The sequence below is a fragment of the Pleurodeles waltl genome, chromosome 10 (genome assembly GCF_031143425.1).
Source record: "Pleurodeles waltl isolate 20211129_DDA chromosome 10, aPleWal1.hap1.20221129, whole genome shotgun sequence".
Taxonomy (NCBI): domain Eukaryota; kingdom Metazoa; phylum Chordata; class Amphibia; order Caudata; family Salamandridae; genus Pleurodeles; species Pleurodeles waltl.
This window is the reverse complement of record NC_090449.1, coordinates 491,430,646-491,452,192: the sequence shown is the minus strand read 5'-3', so window position 1 is coordinate 491,452,192 and position 21,547 is coordinate 491,430,646. Positions and strand designations below refer to the sequence as shown.

General features: G+C 44.2%; 1 protein-coding gene across 5 annotated transcripts in view; it reads left to right on the top strand.

Moving 5' to 3' along the window:
• The first annotated feature begins 8,741 nt into the window (after positions 1 to 8,741).
• Positions 8,742 to 21,547, top strand: part of LOC138261647 (uncharacterized) — a 40,842-nt gene continuing 28,036 nt past the window's right edge. The window contains exons 1-2 of one of the 5 annotated variants that reach the window (XM_069210812.1): positions 8,742 to 8,958; positions 13,465 to 14,557. In XM_069210812.1, coding sequence (XP_069066913.1) covers positions 13,573 to 14,557 — 985 coding nt within the window. In that variant the 5' untranslated portion in view covers positions 8,742 to 8,958; positions 13,465 to 13,572. Of the gene's footprint in view, positions 8,959 to 10,201; positions 10,329 to 13,464; positions 14,558 to 21,547 lie in introns of those variants that run through there. The other 4 variants (XM_069210813.1, XM_069210816.1, XM_069210815.1 and 1 more) reach the window with 4 other exon arrangements.

The window sequence follows — 21,547 nt, the reverse complement described above, 5'->3', positions numbered from 1 at the left end:
TTCCACACAATCTGTTGGCCTAATCTGAGTGTTCCGGCTTACTAGCAGCGCCTCATCTCTGTCCAAGATGATTGTGGCAACTGGGTGCATGACAAGAAACACTCCTCAGGGGAATCGTGGTCAATCAGATCTCATCCTTTTCTCTCAGTTACCAAAGTCTCACATAGGCAAAGAGAACAGAGGCAGAACATAGTTCAATAAGGATTTATTGAAGTAACTGCATTTCAGATAAAATAGCATGTGTTGCAATAACTAAGATGGTAAAACACAATAAAAGCAAGCAGGTGATGAAGAGAACGAAAGACAAAAACAGTTCCACCATACTGTCACTAGGAGTGATATATAGTTCTCATGCCTACACTATATTTGAGACCAGCATAATAAACCTAATCTGCCCTTCAGGTTTCTCCCTGGGAGAACATCATTCCTCATACCTGGATAAGGAAGCCTGTAGTCTAGAGAGACACCGCCCTCATGTAGATCCGGGGTTCTGCCATCTAAGCCAGCAGCTGTAGCAAAACAAACAGCATGTAGTCGTGGTGATATGGCTGGAATATCCCTCTAACGTGTTTGGGACAAAGGTTTTTTTTATAATAAAACAGTTGACATTCTAAGCAATGCCCCCCGCGTATGAGGGTGTGTTTTCTGTGAATGTTCGAGACACAGCATACCACATTTGTCAGCAACCCTATCTGACTTTAGCCTTGAAAAGGCACAGAGTGACTTACTAGGAACGTGATGCTTTCCTAGGCGAAAGGACAATAAGATAGAAAAAATAAAACAGCACCGCAAAATGTGGCTATGGCTAGAAAAAAAAAGCAATGCTGAATAAAATGTAACCGGGTTAAAGTGCACAGCGGCAGGCCTAGTTAGCTAAAATACCATGTCTAAAATATGTCTAAAATAGCTAAACAACAGTACAACCGAGCAGATACTCCTTGCTGATCTTTGCGGAATGACTGTTAACTCAGTGACATCACAGTTTGCAGCTGAGTATTATAAATAATTGCATAAAGAAGTTTGACATGCAGTTCGAATTTGTGTGTTAGTGTAAGTGGTAAGTATATTAAAAATGAGGTGGCTTTCCCCGTGCATGGAAGGCAGGCCTGTGGTTCAGACTGTGCTAGATTTGCCATTCCTCTTGTCTCCTTGCTGGGTTTCTGGGGATAATGTCCTCAGAAGAAGCCTACCAGAAGTTAGAGCCAAGGTAGGAGTGTCCCTGTCATCCAGCAGTGCCATGTCCACTGCAGTGACCTTTAACTTGCTTGCTCTTGTTCTGCCTGGAGGACTTCAACATTTTAATAAAATAGAGAGGTTTAGGGATGACAGCACTTTTGTTTGTAGGTGACAAGGCCATTCCTACAACAAGTTGCAAGTGTTGGCCCAACCCTCCCCGCTCACAAGCAGTAAAAACCAAAATAGTAAAAGGTGCTCTGTGGCAGCCTTTACGCATGGACCCAAGAGTGCAACATCTCAGGGAAGTCGTGGTTAAACAGAGATGACCCTTTTCTAACATGAGCAACAAGTCTCAGTCACACACAGGCAATAAAGGAGGTGCAGTAAAGTTTTCAATAGGTTTTATTAACAAGACTGCAATCTACTTTAAAATGCATGGGCTGCAATGATTAGGATAATGAACAATGCAAGAAACAGAACTATAAAAATGAGAGTCATGAATATAAAGACCTCCATCAACTTGCAAGAACATGAGATGTAAAATAGGCCCTAATTCCCTAGCACGATGAACCTAATCTCTAACCTAAAGAGAGCTCGGAGTGTTAAACCTAATCTGCCAGTACCAGGTCCATGAGAAGAGCCCCCCAACCCTTGTTACCTTGGAATGAGGTCTCTAGATCAGACACTGTGGTGACACGAAGGCTGGGTCTGCATCAAGGCGACAAGTAGCATAGATAGCGTTGATGGCATCTGGTAGGAATCCCTCTGATAACCTTGTCTGCATGAGATGTATTTATACAGATCATGTAGGACCCCTGGCACAGGTATGTTCCCAAACAATAGATAAGAAGGCAAGCTTGGGGCAGTAATTACTTTAACAATTCCCTCGAAAAGTATATAATGTTCCTGTCACACGTGAGTGGGAAAGAACATGATGTGAATAGCTACGTATAACACTTGTCTTTGACGCTGATAATGACACCTTCACAGAGTGGCACTGATAATGTGGAATCAAAACATATTCCTAATTATAAACATAGCAGCCATCTTGGAAGAAATAAATAAATGTGCTAAAACAGAGCACAGGCCTGCAAGCCAGAAGGCTATGCTATCTCCTGATTCCCAGTAAAACCAAATAGGATCCACGACAGTGACACATATAATAAGCTAAAGAAGTGCCTTCCAATGTATTATCAAAAAAATGTTGATTCTGAACATGATCTATCCCATTCTACACACCAGAAGCCTGGTAAAACAATTGACTGTTAATCATATGCCTAAAGCACATAATCAACACTATGAACTGGCCAGAACTGAAATGACGTGTTATGATTGCCGGTCATTACTGAGTGTGACTCTTCGGCAAGATGACAAGTATTGCAGAAAACTCACAAGCTGGCGGACATGCTCACCAAGGGCTGACCCACATGCACACCAGAATTCCAAGCAAAGGTAATTGCTCGTGACAGACAACATTGACACAAAGACTCCAGGATATAGTGTGGAAGATGTGCAGATGGTGTGCCATAATTGAGGATACAATCTCCTGCATGACTGTACATGTCCAGCTACTGAAGGCAGGGGCTATGATTAGAGAAAAACAGGACACCTCCAGTGTATGAGGTAATGCCATGACAGTGAAACCAACACAGACAATCAGGCAAGTTCAAATATACATGGAAGTTAAAGCACAAGATCAGTGAACTCACTGTGGGAAGCAGTTCCTCATCCAGGGCTGCATAGCCTAACCATTTGTCTACAGTGCCATATCCTGAGTCATCCTAGATAAAAGTCTCACCATTATATTCGCAAATAAGCACCACGGTCAGCATGCACACTTTTGATTGTATTTTCACTGAGGAATTTGCCACTACATTCTAGAGCAATATCGGAAAACTCTTGTTCAATCGCCCCTGCTATCCGGACTCAACTACTGTAACTCTCTCTTGACTGGTCTCCACAACTCTCATTTTACTCCTCCTAAATCAATTTCACCTCTGTGGCACGTTTCGTCTATGGGGCCTGAAGGAATACCATAGAATACTGATGCTGGTTAGACTTCGCTATCTGCCCATCGAAGCCAAGGCCATATACAAGATAGTTTGTATCACTCATACATCCCCACACACATCCACTTTACATTACCTGACTCACAATCTTAAGCTATCTGTGGGCACTAGACTACTGTGAAATGCCAAAGCGCTGTTGCTAGAGCTCCCCAAGCTCTAAAGAGTAATGACTAATGGTTCAATCCTTCTCCGGAAGTACAACCAGAATATGTAACTCCTTACCTCTGAACCTTTGCACCACCACTTCAAAGGCTATATTTAAATGGAAGCTGAAAGCCCTTTTTTTCAAAGACATCTTAGCTAACCTCTCCTCCCCAGTTTTGACCTCTCTGGTTTAGTCTCTGCACCAATCTGTACCTTGAGATTTACTGCATTACCTCAATTTCTTAGACTCAGTCTTGCACTTGGCACCAGTTGACATCCTATTATGCAATGTTTATCACTGCTGAAACATATATTATACTGCAGCATTTGTGGTCTTTATATGTACATAACTTTTGGAACAATGTAATTGTGTGACTTAGGTAATAATCTATTCTTATAAGCAAATGTTCTTGGCTTACTTAAATGTATGAAAATGTTAAGATTGTGTAGTGTTGTACCTTATGTAATGATTCATTTTTATTGTAAAACACTCTAGTATCTTTGGGTAATATCTGTGCTATATAAAACTACATACATAAATAAAATGGCCCATAAAGAAACATTGTACAACATGTAAAGTAGTGGACCCTAGGCCCACATTCTAATAAAATAATGACACGGATGCATAACTGGCCTAGGATGTGTGCCCCATCCTCTTTTATTAGCAGGGTCACCTGATTGGTGACGCTTGTGATGGATGGGTACGGGGTGGGTGTAGACACTTCCCCTAGGGAGTGGATGCTGCATGACGTGTCCAGCAGGACACTACATCCCTCCCAAAATCCAAATGAAAGGACAATGAGTCCACCCTCTAGAAACAAACCAAACAAACTTGATAACACATAGGCCAGCTGTCTCTACAGTCAATCAGCTGAACAGCATTGGAGATATGGGCTGATGACACAGGTTGCAATAGAACATTTTGCCTTGTTTTCATAATTTAACCTGTGCAAGACAGGACACAAATGCTGGATCAAAGAAATCGAATGCATTCTGGCAACACACCCATTGAAGTCATGTTCACAGTATGGAATTAATCTGCTCTGTTGATACTCCCAGTGATTTGTGGTTGGTGTCAACAGTTCAAAATAGAGTGTGTCAGGAACGTTTTCGGAATCCACTGCAAAGCATCCATCATGAAGCATATATTGATGTTGACGTATAGCTTGCTGAAGATAGTCTTGTTGTGCTGCAACCTGTTAAAGCTTCTGCTGCAAGGATTTCCTACTTCCTGGAATCCGTTGGTGGTGTAGTATCAAGTTTGTCTCTTGCACTTGTGAAGGCCCCTTAGATGGGTTGCTATGGGTCTGAATGTAATATGCGCTGGGGCTGCATGTGTGCCACATCTGGGTCGCTGCAAGACTTTTAAAGAGCCACTGCCTAGTCACTTGTGCAACGGCAGGGGCATATGGGCCCTGGTCAAGATGTGGTCTCACTACTGGGATCAGGGTGCAGCACAGTGCGCAGGTAGTTGCCAGTTGACTGGTTCTTCAGAGCATAACCGGTGCTTCTGGTCTGTTAGATAACAATGATGTCAGGCTCCAATGTGGTTGTTTGATGCTTCTGTAGGTGGCAGCGATCACACATTAGGCGGGGCTGACATAATGGGGTTTGCCAGTCATGTGGTGAACTTGTACGATAGGTGGTGACAACTTGCCTCGATGTTTGCATGCATTCCAACTAGGGTTGACGACAACTTGGAGTGATGGTGGCCAAGTGCTTGCATCCACTCTTCGTAGAAGCATCTGCATTCCTCCACCTGGATTCTCTGAATTACTCAGCCACTGGTTACTGTGTCTGGACAGTTACGCTGGGAAGGATGGGGCTGAGACTCGGTATGCATGTCCTTGTGGCTTACTCTTGGTTCTCCCGCTGTGCTGTTGTCAGATTTTCCTCACTTCACCTTAGTGGCTTGTTGCTTGTGTGTCTAGATGCTCTCAGTCAGCACCTCAAGTCTTCTTGAGCGTGTCTTTCAGGCCTGGTCTCATCTGATCTTCTCTCCTCGGCTCGGTTGGTCATCAGGTTTCCCAGTGTGGAGCAGCAGGTCACACAATTCCTCCTCATCCTCCTTGGTGCTTCGGCATGCACCTTCATTCCAACGATGCAGTTGAGACTTCTCGTTGCTAGAGTCTCTTCTTCTAGGTGCAGCATCATGCACCTTCTTTGATAACGGCCTCTCAGAGGTCGACTGTCTCAGTAGTCCACCCACCAGCCTCAGGTGTTGGGCTCCAGCTTGGTAATTATCAGGGTGGTAGTTGATCCAATTCTCTTTGTCTTCTCCAGGGCTGTGTGGCATCCTGTTTGTCGTTGTGTGTCCCATCTTCCAGAACCTTCCTGGAGTTCAGACTCTGTGGTAGGTGTGTGTGGCTGGTCCTCTGCCTCGAGGAGTTTTTCACTGCTTGACCCTCAACTTTTCTGGGTCGATGTTTCATCGTGCCACATGTCTCTATTCCCTGCTAAGGGACTTTTTTGGAGTTCCCACTTTGTGGTGTTCCTCTGCCAGGACCTCCTTCCATAGGCAGTAGGGAGCTGTGTTTCTGTCCCTCTTTCTCTGGGGGGTGCAAGACCTGCTTCTTGAAGTGTTGCTGCCAGCAGGCATGGTTGGTGGGGTGTGACATGGTGTCCCTTGAGGTTGCGGATGATATGGTCCTGGTGTCTAGACCACAGCTGTGTTGTCATGTGCTTCTGTCCACCTTCTAGTCCAGCCTCGCTTTCCTTGAACTTCTCCTGCTTGGGGCTGTGTCTATCTGGTCAGAATGGACAAACAGTGTGATGTCTCTGGGATTCTCTGTTTCTTTAGTCAGTGGCTCTCGGTGGTTTACACTTTGTGAACTGGGTTCCTTCCTGGGAGGCTTCCACTACTCTGTTGTACGAAGCATAGTTGGAGTGCTCTTCTTCTGTTCACTTCTTGGGTCCTCAAATCTCCTCCTCAGCTCTGTCCTTCACCAGGTGGCATTGCAGGCTTTTGCCACAGTGATTTGCCTGGGTGCCTTAGCTGACAGTCACAATGCTGTTACTGCCCTTCCTTGGCAATGTCTCTCATTTGTACTTTGGCCTGCTTGCCTCATCCTGATCTCCTATATTCCTCTTCTTGGCAAGCAGTTTCTCTGGGGGATAGATCCTGAAGCATAGACCTTGTACCTTCTTTTCTTTGTGATGGTAGCCCAGGTTCTGTTCACTTACCCCTCCTCATATGTCAGTACTTGAGGGCTATTACAGCGGGAGGCTTTTTGTGTCCCTGCGGAGCCAGCAGGTGACCACAAGAGGCTTGCACTGTGCAGGAAGCCTGGTACAGTCTCTCCTCTGCAATCACACTATGACGCCACCAGGGGGCTCACACTGTGCTCTTCGCACCCGTCCTGGCTTTGCTTTACCGCCTCAGTCTCTGTTGCTTAGGAAACTGGGAGTTAGCCCTGCTGCTGCAGCATGAACTGGGTGAGTTTTGCAGGTGGTGTGGAGCCAACTCCCTCACCCTCTCACCACCGCAGAGCCATTCTGAGCCAGTTTCCTCAAGTGGGCCTCCACTGATCACTCTCTTCCTCTTCTGTGTGATTGCCCAGGCACTTCGTCCTTCTCGTTCTGTGTGAAGATTGGTGGGGGGCAGGGCACCGTTGGTGCTGCAGGTTTGCTACTGGAGGTCAAAATGGTCTTCCCCTCTCCTGTGGTTGTGGTAGATTGCCACTAGGGGTGCTGGCCATACTCAGCGACTAGTGCCTTACTGATTCAGTACGCCATCCGGCCACCTCTTTCCGTATTGGCTGGCAGTGTCCAGGTGCTCTGTGTCGTGTAGGTGTACTGCACCAGCTTTGATTCTAGCACTAGCCTCTAGGTACTACCATGCACCTCTCAAGTGCTGTTCACAGCTTGCGGTTTCTTGGCTGGTGCTGCAGGGTTGTTGTGAGAGAAAGTGGCTTTGCCCACACCTGACAGTGAGAACAGGCAGGCAGCCACCAGAGGACAAGCAGTGTTCTCTCCCTGTCACTGCCTCTCTTCTTCCTACGAGACATTGCTACTGCCAACATGACTTGGGTCGAGTGCTTTCTCTTGTGTGTCTCTCTCATGGCCCCGATGCTCAAGCGCTGCTGAACCACCCTCTACTTGCCGGGCGGGTCTGGTGCCCTTCCTTGCCACGGTCTGAGTTGTAAGCCCATTCCTCCTCCCTGAGGGCCTATCTTGGGATGTCTCTTGTGCTGTCCTCTCAGGCATGTCGGGAGCCCTCAGTGCAACCCTGGGCAGGATGTGCTCCACCAAGTTGACAACTCAGTGTCAGGGCACCGTGGGCTAAGCAGCCCTCGTCGCCATGTAAATTAGTGGCCCATATGCCCACATTCTCAGTGAAATAGTGACACAGACACTAGTGTGGTGGAAGCATAACTGACCCAGGGTATGTGCACCCAGCCCCTTTTATTAGCAGGGTCATCTGACTGGTGACGGCTGTGATGGATAGGTGTGGGGTGGGTGTAAACTCTGCCCCTAGGGAGGAGCTGCTGCATGACTTGTCCAGCAGGACACCACACAACACTCTTCTCGTTTGAGCATGCCTCACAACTCGGAACACAATCTCACACTTGATTGGTCTCAGGCGCCCCATTGACTTTGACGTTGCTCTGCCCCGAGCAGATAGTTACTTTTTTGTTAGAACATTAAATTTGTTGTCCAAAACCTTGAAATTGACATCCGACACTAATCCTATAGCACCTGTCCACTGGATACAATTGTCAAAAAGGAAAAATATCCATGAAACAAGGTTGCATATGCTCTGGACCTCAAAGGAGGACTACGAAAAGGGAGTGCGGACAAGACATCTGCAATATACATAAATATATTTACTGTTCTCTTCCCGACACCAACCTCCAAAATGTAGTTGATCAGCCTCTAGTTTCCGTTTCATTTTTTGTTTTAGTATCTACATATTTAGGTGGCTGAGGACTTTATCTTGGTACACAACAGTTGTTTTATTTTGCTTAGTTCGCTTTCTTTTTAAAAATAAGTTTGACTTGATATTTGCAACATAGTTTAGTCCCTATGTGTGCTGCACGGTCTACTCTTTATGGCTTTCAGCAATAAAAAAAAGTTAAATGTTAATGCATTATCTTCTTATAGGACTTTGACAATATGTGTACAGTAATGTATTCTAAAAAGTCCCTAAGACTTGCACCGCGGAGTGCTGAAAAGGGCATAGTATGCCCGACTGCTACCCCGGCTATGGTGACGAGGAAGGCTGGTCAGAAAGGGGAGGGGAAGGCAGCGATGGGTGTGATCGAATGGGGAGACGAAGACAGAGAAGGATGCAGGGATAGGAGGGGTTCATTGAGAATGGGAGGGGAAGAGGAGGAAGTGAGCAGGGACTCCGCCTCCTTCTAAGCTTGTGGTAGCAGGCAGCAGCCATTAGCAGGGGAAGCTGCATGGTGCCCCGGAAAGTCAACCTCTCACCCAAGATCCCTGTACCCAAAAAGAAAGCCAACCCCTGGGTCTTCCGATTGCGCTGCCGGGCAGAAGGGAGTTCATTCCCAAAACGAGGACACGTCCGGTTCCAGGTGAGAAGGAGTCAACGGAGGCAGGACATGAAGTAAGCAACAGTGTACACACCAAGGGTCAGCTGCCCCTTCCTCATTAACGCAAACAATTTTGCCCCAGTGGTTCTGCGCACGCTTCTGTAGTCGTAAATATTTAGATTTGAGATGTCTTAGATACATTTGATGGCGAGTGCAATAAATGTGAAAATGTCTCCTGGCACTGGAGGTACTAGCAACCCTCTCTTGCCTCCCCCCCCCCCGTACTTTCTAGGCACAGTTCAAGCAAATTGGCTGGATTGCAGGGTGGGTGTTTATTTACAGAGACCCTCCTTTTAGTAGTTTGTGCCTTAACTTCTGCGGGGTCACCGCGTAGTCCAAAGCTTTCTAGGGACGGGGGCGTGTGGCAGTAGTGCGTGACTTGTGTTGGGGTACCATGTGGAGGGTGAGTTGACTCATCCTGGGACAGTAGAGCCTCGCGGAAAAAGAGTTCACAGTTAATAGCCGTCGGGGGGGCATTGGTGCGTCGTGAGTGTTGTGGGCTCAGTGTGTGGACATTCGTTTCGAGTAGCGAGGGATGTTTTGTGGGGTGCTCTCGAGTTATGTGGGAGCTCGAGTGAACGGAGTGCTGATACCCTCGGTAACTGGTGGGCGGTACGGATCAAGGACGTAATCAAGCGCGTAAAGTCTCGCGGGGGTGGGGGGCACTCTCACTTCTCTTGTTCAGACCCGGTCTGACTTCATTGCGGGAAGAGCCCCCCCTCCTGTACTGCCAGGTTTTGGGGAGGAGAGGCGATGATATGCCGGTTGCTTCCGTATCATCCACTCTCAGGCATAGGCCTAGTCCCCGGCGCCCGCGTTGTCTTCGGCCCGCCCCCGAGCGCAGGCCGGCGGATGAGGAGGCGCGGGGGGCGGGGTATGGCGCCCGCCAAGCCAAGGCGCGCGGGCCCAGCCCAGGCCGCGGCCCTTGGTGCAGAGTAGGGTTTGTGTGCACGCGTAGTGCCGTCTACCCGAGACTCTCCAACTGTGACTATCTTATTTGCACAGTACCAGGTTTAAGATTGAGCTGCACCTGTAAATTTGGTGCTGTCTCATAGTAATGTTGGCTCGAGCACGTCCGACACTGAATACCCAAAGCGTGTCATCCTCAGCCGGTATAGGAAGGTCTATCAGCGACCCCGAGCGAGAAAGATTACGCTTGTCCTTTTTTGTTTTCTTTTAAGGATTAACAATCTGAGCAACGGGTCAGAAGTAACTAGGGGAGATTGCGCTACTGTGGATGGGGCGACCAAGTGGGTTGTAAGGAGGACGTAGTTGAGAGACCTGGGAGAATGGAACAAGAACTAATGTGGAAAGCGACTATAAGAAAGGAGTGGAAAATGAAAGAACCCAATAACGAGTGACGACGGGAACACCAGGAAGAAAGGTTATGTAGAAGAAAACACATGGTAGCATGGCTCGTGTGGAAGTGGCAGTAAGGGGGGGGGTGCCAATAACTAACAAACCCACAAATTTGCATTTGTGTGCTGAAACGTACCAGTCTTCGTTAACACCAGTGGGAGGTGTCAGCAACAGTCCAAGCTTCAATCGTGGTATAGGCAGCCCCACATTTCGCTCACGCTTGCTCTCCCACCCTGTTATGTCTCAAGTTACAAGCTTCCGGTGCCCTCAAACATATTTGAATTCCCATTTTATAATCTTTAAATGGGTAAATAACATGTCATAGTTGTGGGAAGAGAAAAGAGGAGTATTGGAGTGCAGGTGGACATTTGTACCCAGGGCTTTTATCAAAACGTAACAAAGTAGCTTTCCATGTGCAAATATGAATGTACTGTACTTGTACCGTCGTGCTACACATTTTACAGATTTTAACAAAATATAGTTAGTTTAATGCCTATCAACCACAGCCACATGCTTACAAAAGAAGACTGGGTAAGATACCTTACTAAAATGTATGCTAATAAAAATTATTCCCAGCCAAGTGAGTGGTGTGCTCCATATGGGGAATTATTAGGAATAATTACCGAAAGCCATAGAAAAGGTAATAACTTGAGTTAAACTAACAATGACAGCTGGCCCAACAACGTCATCACATATTCATTGTAAAGAAAAATATTGATTGGTGAGACAAATTATTTGGTCATCTATTTAAAGCAGTTGTGACCTGCCGCTTTCTTGGAACTTGGAAGACTGGCTAGATCAAAATGAACTGGTGCTAGTGGAGGGTCACTTGACAGTAGACCACTGCTTTAACTTGTGGGCCATGGATCAGAAGGCAAAAGAAACCAGATGTGGTTTATTTTGCTGCTTCTTAGGTTTCCAATCTGCATTTGATCTAGCAAATCTCTTAACTCTTTGGGGACAAATTTAAGAGGCTTGGGAATACTGAGTTGCAAAGCGGCGGAATGCATGAGCTGTGCTGAACTCTTATACCAGCTTGAAACCTCAAACATACATTGCCCACACTTAAATCAAGTCACAAAACAGCGAATAATGCTCTTCTGATTTGGCCTGTTTGACTCCAAGTACCTTCTTCCATCATGAAAGGGCGAGAAGACAGTCAAATTGCTGCTTAATCGGCTATAAACCTGAAACACTCAGTCATCTAATTTGCACATGCCCAAGAGTCTTGGATCACAGGAAGTTACTACTTAAACCAACCTTCTTGTAGTTGAACATACAGACTTGCAGGCAAGCTGTTATTACCTGGTTGGCTGCCACGTCAATCCCGCTGGTGTGCCGAGGACTAAAATTTGTCACCACGGTAAATAACCTCCTCTAAAATGCCCCCCTAGCAGTAAGGGAAGGGGATCCTGATTCCATTCGAAATCCAAAGACTTCGACTAGTTTCTCGCCAGCACATCCTTGGCTGCACATCCCATAGGCACATGCACAGTTACCACAAACAAAGATGAAGACCAGAAACTGAGAGTCCGGAGCGGATGGTCCACAAAAATAGCCAACAGCTACGGTCTTAACATATTGAGTTAATTTTAATTTATTAACTGCACAACCATTTTGCAATTTTAACAAATAGGCACCCTACGTTTTAAATGGTGATCTTAAGCTTGTTTTTGCTTTTTACTATACACACTTTACGACAGGACATTAAAAAGGGATTTTTATTTATGTTTGATTAACACCCTTTAAGGTTGAATGCAATTAATCTTTCGTCAGAATCATGACTTTTAAGGTGTTTGTGTTTAAATTGATGCACTTTATGGTGGGAAAAATGGGTATTTTGTTTATGTTGAATTTATGCACTTTAAGGTTAAAAACAACCAAATAAAGTTACATTGAATTGAGTTACCTTTATCAGTTTTGAAGGAACTACAATATGTGAAATGGGCAAAGTTAATACTAGATACAATTGTAATTTGTCTCATAAAATTCCAATAAAAAACAATATAAGACAGGAATGTTTACTAGTTCCCAGTTTGTCTACTCTGTAATGTCTGGGGGAGATGTGCAAGATACAGAGAAAACACACCCTTCAATATTCTGTGTTTATTATGCTCAAATGACGGTTATTATGGATCTAAAACAAATTGGGCTACAGAGGAAACTTCAATCCTTTCTTGGGTAGTGTGAGAGGAGCAGCCTAGCAATAAATCTAGGAAAAACTAAAACCTTGGTATTTGATAAAATGAGAGACCACTTTACCTGGGTAATCAGGAATGATGGTTGAAAAGGTAACTTAAATACTTAGGAATGACCATTGATAAGAAGTTAAATTGGAAGTTGCATTTAGAGTTCATAGAAACTCTAGCCTTGACTACAGTAGTGGGCTTAGGAAGTTTAGAAGAAACTATGGTGGTCCCTCATACAAACCCATAATAGCCGCATAGAGTGCCACCCTCCCCACGTATTGTATGGGGCCAAAATTTTAAAGTTTATGACTGAGATTTGTCAAAGCAAACTGAGCTTGGCCAGTAAGGTCGGTGGAGAATTTGGGAGGGGCGGGCGCAGAGGGGTTGAGTTGTTGACTGTAGAAACACACAATTTTTAAAAAAAATAATGAATTTTTAATTGGGGGCTCCTGTCAGTTTTTAACTGAAACAGAACGAAATTAAGGAGCACATTAGAATCAAGGCGTCAAGACATATTTAAGGGGCATCCATTTTGTCCAGAAAGGCTATTGTCTGCATCAGGAACGAACACCAAAAATACTTCAATTTAACTGTGAGTAAAACATGTTCAGTCTAGTGCAATATAATGATAATTGACCCCATTGCAGCCCAAGAGATGCCCGTAGGCCAGATGTGTGGGTCAATTTGAGAGGAAAATGATCATAGAAGAGCGCTGGGTTAATGCAGCAGAGAAGGGCCGTAGCTTTAGTCCATCAGCAAACTGAACTTCAACAATGGTAAAACATGTTAGTGACATCCTGTAAAATATGGTTCCTCTTCTGTTCATAAGTCAGCCTTTGGCATTTCGGTGACTTAGTGAAAAGTAAAAAGTGTGATTTGATCTGCCTCGGCCTTGAATCTTGGGCAGTTGTGAGGAAAAACGACAGGGGTTGTTTGAATAGTTTTTTAATTTTGTCTTGTTATTTTATCCAGGTGGGAGGAGCTGAATCGTTGTGATGCAGTGCTGAGTAGTTCCCATCGATACTTGCCGAAGTCCACGCCGTCTGTTTAAACGTGTGATGTTTTTGAGAAACCCAAACCATGTCAGCTGAAAGTCTACCCAACTGTAGGAGGATTAATACTCGATCAGCTTCTCGTCATGTGGCAGAAACCCCACCTGCCATGGATTCGGACAGTTCTTACTCTGTTTCCTCACCTAGCTCGCCAAGTGATAGCTCCTCCTCCATAAGTCCTACAAAAAAAGAGAGCAACAAGCCTGATGTGTTGTCACAAAAGGGTAATGGGTCTGGAGATGGTTCTTGTCCTGTGCCGAATGGGAAGCCTGCCACTGAGAATGGATCATCTGCTGGGCAGAATGGAAAGTCTGATGTGAATAATGTTGAGACTGCTAGGAAGAATGACAAGTCTGCTGCACAGGGTAATGACACTACTGTGCAAGACGGTGGATCTTCTTTGAAGGACAAGGAATCTGCCACTAAGGACGGCAGGTCTGTCACACCTGCTTCTCACGAAAATGAATCTGTAACACAGGATAATGGGTCTGCTGCACAGGATAAAAAAAACCCAAAGCAAGATCAGTCTGCCACGCAGAGTAGCCGCTTAGCTGTACAACTCGTCTTGTCAAAACCACTTCCTTCCGTCTCCCCTGCCACCTCTCAAGGACAAGATTCAAGCAGCTTTTGCGGAGGTCCTTACAGGAGAAGGAAAGCCAATTTCTCAAATGAAGAAACGGAGACTCTGGTAAAAAATGTAGTGAAGCATTTCAGCGCTCTCTATGGCGTTGAAGCTTGGAGAACTGAATCAACACGTAGGAACCAACGCAGGAGTCAGCTGTGGAATCAGATCCAGCGTCATGTTAATGACCTCGGATACACACCCCGTTCGATTGATGATCTCAAGCACAAATGGAGGGACATCCGACTGGATGTGAAGAGAAAGGTTACCACTAAAAGGTCCTCATCATCCATCTTTAACACCCGCCTCACGCCCATGGAAAAACTAGTTGCCTCGACAATTGGACAGTCCCACCTTGATGGGGAAAATGATGGCATCTACCATGAACCAGGTTAGTGAACAAAGCAGCCATTTATGTTTTGATTGACACTTGGAGGCTTTTTTGCATTTCTGTAGGGTGAAACCTCTGGAGTCCTAAAATAAAATGTATCTAGATTTCAGTACTGACTACGGGTCACTCTATGCAAACTAAGGCATCAGATTATATGTTTAAAAAAAAAAAAAATTATTCACTGGTAGAAAGAGTTTTGCCAAATACCATTAGAATGGGTAGCCTTTCAGAAAGGCCCATGCAATCACCTGTACTATATGGCAGGGGGCATTTTGTTCCCCGAGTCAAAGGTTAGTATCAGGCCTGATACTCATGGGTCCATCATTCAAAATGTAAAACATACACAATACCGAATAAAATAGGAAATTGGCATGAAATCTTTGGAAACGGTTGCACAGTTTATTCTATGGTGTGAACTTGTTTATCCTTTAGCATCCCTTAGCATGTTCAGATGAGACAATGGATGGCGATGCAAGTCGTAATCATAAGTATGAAAGTACTGTGTCTTTTGGGGATCAGTCAGAAGCTCTATATCTAACATGCCAGTTGAAGTAGGAGAGATTAGGAAACATTGACGTTTTCAGAGACTCCTTTATTGTCATCGAGAGCGACTGAGAGCCTTAGTTTGAAAGTGTTTGGTTAGACTTGCAGAGTTGTTAAAATATTGGCGCTGTGGGGGAGAGTGGAAGTGTGGGGTTCTGTTTAAAAATAAAAAATAAAAACTATACTCCGATTTTTTTTTTTTTAAACTTTCTTTACTCCTGTGATTAGTTATGTGCAGATTTCCCGCCACACTATTATACATGCATTTATTAGGTTGCTCTAAAATGTGCCCTCTACTGAGGCATACAAAATTGCTTACCTGAATCAGTCATAATTCATCCTTTTCTCAGGCAAGCCAGAATTTTTTTTTCTAAGTGACTTTAGTAGTTTGTACTCCTGAATTAATAATATTCCCCAACTACCTATTATTTGGTCTGTTGTCTTCTTGTCCCTGGGCTTTGTGCTCTTCAGTTTTAGGATGTTTTGAAGGCCGACAAATGTGGTCATGTGAAAAGCGGCTGTCACCTTCTCAGTTTCTAGACTGTTGCTCACTACTCTACCCTCCTGCCGTGTTCTGGGATTAAACAAACTGGCTGAGATAGTTGGGAGCTGGCCTACCAGTGGTTTTGTGATAAGGTTTGCTTGGATAGGCACTCTTCACTAGCAGACTGGACTATAGCAATGCTCGCTGTGCAGGAATCTCCTAAGAAATCCTACACAGACTCCAAACCATTCAGAACACTACAGGGAGTGCAGAATTATTAGGCAAATGAGTATTTTGACCACATCATCCTCTTTATGCATGTTGTCTTACTCCAAGCTGTATAGGCTCGAAAGCCTACTACCAATTAAGCATATTAGGTGATGTGCATCTCTGTAATGAGAAGGGGTGTGGTCTAATGACATCAACACCCTATATCAGGTGTGCATAATTATTAGGCAACTTCCTTTCCTTTGGCAAAATGGGTCAAAAGAAGGACTTGACAGGCTCAGAAAAGTCAAAAATAGTGAGATATCTTGCAGAGGGATGCAGCACTCTTAAAATTGCAAAGCTTCTGAAGTGTGATCATCGAACAATCAGGCGTTTCATTCAAAATAGTCAACAGGGTCGCAAGAAGCGTGTGGAAAAACCAAGGCGCAAAATAACTGCCCATGAACTGAGAAAAGTCAAGCGTGCAGCTGCCACAATGCCACTTGCCACCAGTTTGGCCATATTTCAGAGCTGCAACATCACTGGAGTGCCCAAAAGCACAAGGTGTGCAATACTCAGAGACATGGCCAAGGTAAGAAAGGCTAAAAGACGACCACCACTGAACAAGACACACAAGCCGAAACGTCAAGACTGGGCCAAGAAATATCTCAAGACTGATTTTTCTAAGGTTTTATGGACTGATGAAATGAGAGTGAGTCTTGATGGGCCAGATGGATGGGCCCATGGCTGGATTGGTAAAGGGCAGAGAGCTCCAGTCCGACTCAGACGCCAGCAAGGTGGAGGTGGAGTACTGGTTTGGGCTGGTATCATCAAAGATGAGCTTGTGGGGCCTTTTCGGGTTGAGGATGGAGTCAAGCTCAACTCCCAGTCCTACTGCCAGTTCCTGGAAGACACCTTCTTCAAGCAGTGGTACAGGAAGAAGTCTGCATCCTTCAAGAAAAACATGATTTTCATGCAGGACAATGCTCCATCACACGTGTCCAAGTACTCCACAGCGTGGCTGGCAAGAAAGGGTATAAAAGAAGGAAATCTAATGACATGGCCTCCTTGTTCACCTGATCTGAACCCCATTGAGAACCTGTGGTCCATCATCAAATGTGAGATTTACAAGGAGGGGAAACAGTACACCTCTCTGAACAGTGTCTGGGAGGCTGTGGTTGCTGCTGCACGCAATGTTGATGGTGAATAGATCAAAACACTGACAGAATCCATGGATGGCAGGCTTTTGAGTGTCCTTGCAAAGAAAGGTGGCTATATTGGTCACTGATTTTTTTTTGTTTTGTTTTTGAATGTCAGAAATGTATATTTGTGAATGTTGAGATGTTATATTGGTTTCACTGGTAATAATAAATAATTGAAATGGGTATATATTTTTTTTTGTTGAGTTGCCTAATAATTATGCACAGTAATAGTCACCTGCACACACAGATATCCCCCTAACATAGCTAAAACTAAAAACAAACTAAAAACTACTTCCAAAAATATTCAGCTTTGATATTAATGAGTTTTTTGGGTTCATTGAGAACATGGTTGTTGTTCAATAATAAAATTAATCCTCAAAAATACAACTTGCCAAATAATTCTGCACTCCCTGTACAGCAAGACTCATACTCGACCTCCCATGCTGCATCCACATCGCACCACACCTCAAGGAGCTTCACTGGCTCCCTGATCACAAGCACAGTCAATTTAAATTCCTCACACACTCATACAAAGCCTTAAGCAACACTGGACCAGCGTACCTCAACAGCAGAATATCCTATCACCAGCATGCCATGCCAGACACCTATGCTCTGTCTCTCTCACTCATCCCCCCCCACATTCACAACACAGCAGCCCGAAGTTGCCTATACTCCTATGACTTCTCTCAACACACCAGAGCCTCCTCCTCACTTCTTCAGTTCCGCAAGAGGCTGAAGACCTGGCTCCTTGAATAACATTGTAGGTACTGCTCGCCAACACATGCTCAAGACCCAGGATACTCTCACAGGTGATTAGTGCATAATAAAATTGGTGGCAAAATATTTTTAAACTTCATTTAACATATATTATTTTTATTTTATTGGAGAAATGGAATGTAATGCAAAATCGTCATCCCATACCTATGGTATCCTTTCCTTTTCTGCATAATGATTACTAGTTTTGTGATACATACAAAAGTACACATTAAAGAGCACACCAACCCATTTCTAAGGCTTCAGTGAGTCTGATCTCTAAGTTTATTCTGACCGTTAAACCAGAGATGATTTAATGACACTGTACAGTCACTGTTAATATTCTGATATTCCCGATATATGTTTTGCAGGTCATGGAAGTAACCCTCAATTATTGATCAGTGTGGTAGGGGTAAACACAGACGTGTCATTCATATATTTCGATTTATGCATTCCCTACATTTACAACCGCTTTTTTGGGAATACTAATGATGCATCCCCCTGTCTATTCGGTGTTCATCCTAGAGGGTACACTAAATGTGTTCAAGGGGACAAGTGGTTTGATATGCAGGTCATTTTAAACAGAATAATGTCCCAGATAAAGAGGGATGTGGTCCCCCTGCCCTTTTTTGCGCATTGCTCATCTGTTCCATTTTCTGCTGTCCCCAACATTATTATGCCCCTCCCCAAGTGGAAATAATCAGGGGCTCTAGAGGAATGCCAGTGCATTGCAATCAGTCGTTTGGAAAACAGCAGCACTAAATCCATGAACTAGCTACTAGCAGATTGTTTGATGTTAGTTGTGCCAGTAATCCAAACAAGCAGTCCTGTGGTATGCATAAGTTATGGTTGTGCCACTGAGGTAAATTGGTCAAAAATAAATCCAGATCTATGCAGTTTGACACCATATGTAAAATGCCAGCTTCATCGCTATTATGTCTAAGCATTTGAGTTTGAGGCAGCGCAGTACATCTAGGAAAGTTGATATGTTATTCAGATCAACCAGAATGATTCATTTGATTGCCCTATACATGTAGGCAAGTTATTTTCTTGCTGCCACCTAATGCCGCAGTACTCGGGTAGGTGGCTCAGCCAGTTCGCATCCCAAAGAGAAATGCTTTGCTGTGATCAATGAGGTATTCATCATAAATTGACCCATGGGCTAATTCAGGTCCTGTCTAAATTCTGCAAATATAAGTAGTTGGTTGTTTTCCCACTGGTCAGCTCCACATCATATGCCTACTGACAGCACCACAGTGACATCTCAGGTGCACATGACTTCTTGGTTGTGATTCTCATGAAGAACATCCCAAAGGTACCTAGACGTCCATAATTACCTAGAGTGACTTGGTTTTAATTTCCCGCTCACCAATAATATCTTTGATTAAGATTCCTGGCCTAATGAGCTTTTTATTTTTTATTTTTATTTTTATTTTTTATTTATATATTTGGCCTCCATGTATCCACCTTCATATATCCATGTAGCTCCTATTTCAACTATACAGCCAAACAATGTGATTTCAAATACGATAACCCAAATCCTGTTAGTTATTGGGAACTGCAGTTTGTTAGGCATAACTCTTCACCTGCCACCACTTTGCATTAGGTGAATAAACATGTTATTGAGATAGAAGACGTGTGGGGGAATAGTAATGGGTATGTTGACGAATATATTACATTTATTCGAACGGTTTATGTAATATGTTGGTCAAAGTGAACCTGCTCCTTACTGGAAGCGGAAAACACTTCCAAAACAGGGTGAAACCAGCTGATTAATAACTTCCACTGCAGGGAAGAGGGCAACATTCCCTTGAAATCCGGGCCACCCCCAGATAAAGAAAGTAAGAGGATGTAACTCATGGGCCGCAGGATGGAGTGGAGTGTGGCAAACCAATGGCACATTGCAAATTCCAGTGCTTTGCTTAATGGATACACACAACAGCATTGGGAGGAGTTAGGAGAATGAATGAAACCTCACAGGACAGTATAAAAAGAGGGCAGCACATCTGGTAGAAAACGGGAAAAATATAGTAAACACTTGCTTAAAATCTGCACTGGATGCGGTGGACATGTCTAGTCGCCAGTTGATGATAGGGTTGCCCTAAGATGACACACGTGGGAGAGAATTTCTGCTTTCAAGCCCAAAGTACTAGCAAACATAATAAACACCCCTTTCAACAGACAGCAATTGTTCAACAACTCGGTTGATGAAAGCCTCAACCAGGTAAAAAAGGACAATGAAACAGCTAAGTCCATGGGCGCTTTGCAGTTTTGTGGAGGAATTCTAAGGGGGTCTTTCTCTGCAAAAAGACCATCCTCTAGAGCAGTGGTTCCCAACCTTTTGACTTCTGTGGACCCCCACTTTATCATTACTGGAACACGGGGAACTCCACTGAATCATTATTGGAAACTGAGGACCCCCTACTGAGTCATTACTGAAAACTGGGGAGCTAATCTATTAACATTATTTAATTTTCTAAGCAGTCGCGGACCCCCAGGGGTCCCCGGACTACAGGTTGGGAACCACTGCTGTACATGCTAGTCAGGGACTTCTCAGCCAGGCTTCCACAGTGGTACTCGGACCTCTGCATCACAATATAGCTGGCAGTATCAACAGCAAGGAAGAAATTCCTTTTAAGGAAGAGCCAGGGGAAGAGGACAATGAGCTAGAGGAGGTACAACTCTTGCTAATAAATGACTGCTTGCATCAACAGCTACATCACAAATACCATCAGTGGTAGGAAACAGCAAAAATTCAGAATACCATCACAGCACACCATTAGGTGGAAGATTACAAAGCTTTCTCCTGGAGTGGAGGGAGATAACTTCAAACATATGGGTCCTAAACACAATACATTTTGGGTATTGTATAGAACTAAACAAATCCTCTCCAACAAGAGGTCCAAAGAAAAAGATATATTCAAGGGAGGAAACAGATCACCTTCTCAAGGAGGTCAGAGAATTGTTAAACAAGCAAGCAAAAGAACACGTCCCAAATAAAGAAATCAACAAGGGAAATTACTCAACATATTTCCTAATACCAAAGGTAGACGGATCCCTGCGTCCAATCCTAGATCTCAGGTTCACGAACAAAGTTATAAAGGCACAAAAGTAAAAAATTACAACTTTACAGGAAGTTATTCCACAATTGCAAAAAAGGAGATTATATGGCAACTACAGACTTAAAGGATGCTTATTTCCACATACCAATGAATGCAAAGTACAAAAAGTACCTAAGGTTTGTGGTAAATAGAAAACATTATCCATCAAGGGACTAGCCTTTGGAATAAAGTCAGCATCAAGAGTATTTGCAAAGTGCCTGGCTGCAGTGGCAGCACATCTCAGAAGAATGGATATACATGTATATCTTTACCTTGACGATTGGTTACTACGAGCACACACTTACGAAATATTCAAGCAGGATGTTCCAGTTGTGATGACGACACTGTACACTCTAGGTTTCTCATTAAACATAGAGAAGTCATCTCCAGAACCAGAACAAGAGAAGATTTTCTTGGGAGCAAGATTGAATTCGATTCAAGGGAAGGTATTACCCAATGAGAAGAAGACTCAATCTCTTCTGGAGGAGATTCTCTTTTACTGAAAGGGGCAAGCTCTGACAGCGAGGACTGTAGGGAAATTATTAGGAAAGATGGTATCATTAATTCCCTTGATCCCATATGTGAGATTTCATGAGAGCAATCCAGGAGTGGCTTCAAAATCAGTGGTCTCAAGCTACAGGTAGTTGGGAAGATCTAGTTGTTTTCAAGGAGAAGGTTCAGGAGGAAATTGCGTGGTTCA